Source organism: Penaeus monodon, chromosome 16 (genome assembly GCF_015228065.2).
Source record: "Penaeus monodon isolate SGIC_2016 chromosome 16, NSTDA_Pmon_1, whole genome shotgun sequence".
Taxonomy (NCBI): domain Eukaryota; kingdom Metazoa; phylum Arthropoda; class Malacostraca; order Decapoda; family Penaeidae; genus Penaeus; species Penaeus monodon.
This window is the reverse complement of record NC_051401.1, coordinates 35,809,133-35,811,632: the sequence shown is the minus strand read 5'-3', so window position 1 is coordinate 35,811,632 and position 2,500 is coordinate 35,809,133. Positions and strand designations below refer to the sequence as shown.

The window sequence follows — 2,500 nt, the reverse complement described above, 5'->3', positions numbered from 1 at the left end:
ACCCAGTCAATGCCCTCGGCCTTGTACTCCTCTTGCTCAAGCACGAACATGTGGTGGTTGAAGAACTGCTGCAACTTCTCGTTACAGAAGTTGATGCAGATCTGCTCGAAGCCGTTGAACTGTTAAATGAAATATTAGTAGAATGATAAAAAACATGGCCGTGGATGTAATTTGCCTACAAATTTCTATGAATATAATAACTGGAATTACACTTACGTCGAAAATCTCGAATCCTGCAATGTCGAGCACGCCAATGAACATAGCTCGCTTCTGGCCAGTCTCCAGAGTGATATTGCACATCTTGACCAGCCACTTGAAGCACCGGTCGAAGAGACCCTTAGCTAAGGCGCCACAAGAGTACAGCACTTGCTCCACATTCCTGCCCTGAGTCACGAACTCAGCACCGACCTTGATCTTAGGCTTGCATAAGTTCTTGTAAAGTTCCTCACCATCAACACCAAGCAGTTTCCCAATAATGATACCAGGCTGTGGAAAGAATGAAATGGGGATATTTTGAAGGTGCGCTAAAAATGGCCACAGAAATGGTCCTGTTGCATTTCCTCACTGGTCATAGAAGCCGAATGACAAAGGGACTTACATCGGTGCCGTCAGGTTCAGCCTGCTCTTCGCGACCTCGCTGTTTGAACTTCAAACAACCGAAGTTCATAACAACTGCCGTTATCCTGTAACAGTTGTCTCTCTGAGTATGGGTGAAGTTCAGAATATCGAAAGCGTCCTGAAAGAGCATGGACAGCATATTACTAGAGGGTTTTTATCCGGCATACAGTACATATGCATGAAGCATCCTGAATGTTATATATACATACAGACATACGTGGAGATGCATACACGGATACATATGTGTACGAATCGACATGCATACATGCACATACAAGCTATAATTTATGATGCACTGTAGCAGAGTAAAGCCATTGCCACACTGGCCTACAATATTTGCAACCGTTGTTGAATTCGCGACCTGTGATTGCCGCAACCAAAATCTCACAATCTCAGCTCCCGCTCCTCGTTATTTCCACATTTTCTAAATTACGGGAAACCAAAAGTTGCTGCGATTAAAATTCAGCAACCTATTGGAGACAAAAACTTATGTCCGGGTGTTATGTTATTTTTGATTACTGTAGAATCTACTACAGGAAGGCTAATTTTAATAATCGCTTTAGTCCCAAGAAAGTTATGTTTTAATTGGTATATCTGTACCGTACGGGTCTGCACTGCCAAACCCACAAAATATTTTTTTCTACATAATACTGTAGTCAGTTCGTATGGCTAAAAAGCAAAATCACTACATACACCATGGAGTTCAAATTTCCATGGGCATGTTTCAAAACTTTTTTTTTTTTTCTTTGTATGGTACCCTGTCAGATTCTGACTTTGGCTGTCACAGCATGATACTTAATTGTACTTTCATGCTGTGATGATCTTGGAGTGAGTACTTGGTAGGGTCCCCAGTTTCTTTCCACGGAGAATGCTGTTGTCACCTTTTAGGTAATCATTCTTTCTATTTACCCGGGCTTGGGACCAGCTCTGACTCGGGCTGGCTTGCCCATCCAGTGGCTAGGTAGGCAGTCGAGGTGAAGTTCCTTGCCCAAGGGAACAACGCGCCGGCCGGTGACTCGAACCTTCGAACTCAGATTGCCGTCGTGACAGTCCTGAGTCCGATGCTCTAACCACTCGTCCACCGCGGCCTCTTAAAAGTGAAACTGCCAAACAAATAAAATCAAGAAGTCTGAATCCAAGAGAATTGACTGAGGCCTTTTGTCATTTTAACAACTCCCCAGACAGGTAAAAAAACATTTGGCAATACACAAGTCTTGTGCAATAATAATAGGGCCAAGTAAACAAATGGCCATCTTAATGTTCTCTGCGGTATTCTCCAAACAATTCAAAATAATAGTGATATTCTTTACAAATGTTATGATATTAGTGCATACCTAGCTATCGGTTTATATCGATACAGCAAGAAGTATATAGACAGCTTATGATTACTCAGTGAAATAACAGAAATTCTTGTGGACATAAGTCTGGAGTAATAAAACCATAACATGAATGGGAGCCAACTTTAGAAGGAATACATTAAACAATCACCGTAGACGCCAAGATTTGCGTTCTGACAAAGACCAACAACTGATTAGGTAAAATAGAGCCATAGATCTTTGACAGATTTTTTTTCTTTTCTTTTCTTTTCTTTTAAAAGTAAGTCATCATGGATAGGCATACAAGCACTCTCAAAACAAAATATATTTGATGGAGGTCTGTTGGCCTTTTCTGAAGTCACTGTCGGCATGCTACTTATCATCTTATCGTCAGTAGATCTCACATGTGCACATGATTTCAGAGGCCAGGGAGAGTCTTTCCAGTACCGTATATGTATATCTCTTGTTCTAGCCTTCTGTTTATTTAGGTAGCCCTCACGAAGTACCATCGTTTTGACAATGCAGTGGTTGCACATAGATGCCAATGTAACCACGACTTTGGGTAC

The 2,500-nt window shown here is 41.6% G+C and overlaps 1 protein-coding gene across 1 annotated transcript in view; it reads right to left on the bottom strand.

Moving 5' to 3' along the window:
* Positions 1 to 2,500, bottom strand: part of LOC119582735 (myosin heavy chain, muscle-like) — a 21,546-nt gene that overhangs the window by 11,731 nt on the left and 7,315 nt on the right. Inside the window, exons 8-10 of the mRNA XM_037931169.1 lie at positions 599 to 736; positions 217 to 486; positions 1 to 119 (exon numbers count right to left, since the gene is read on the bottom strand). The exon at positions 1 to 119 is cut by the window's left edge and continues 52 nt beyond it. Of these exons, the coding sequence (XP_037787097.1) occupies positions 1 to 119; positions 217 to 486; positions 599 to 736 (527 nt within the window). The remainder of the gene's footprint in view (positions 120 to 216; positions 487 to 598; positions 737 to 2,500) is intronic.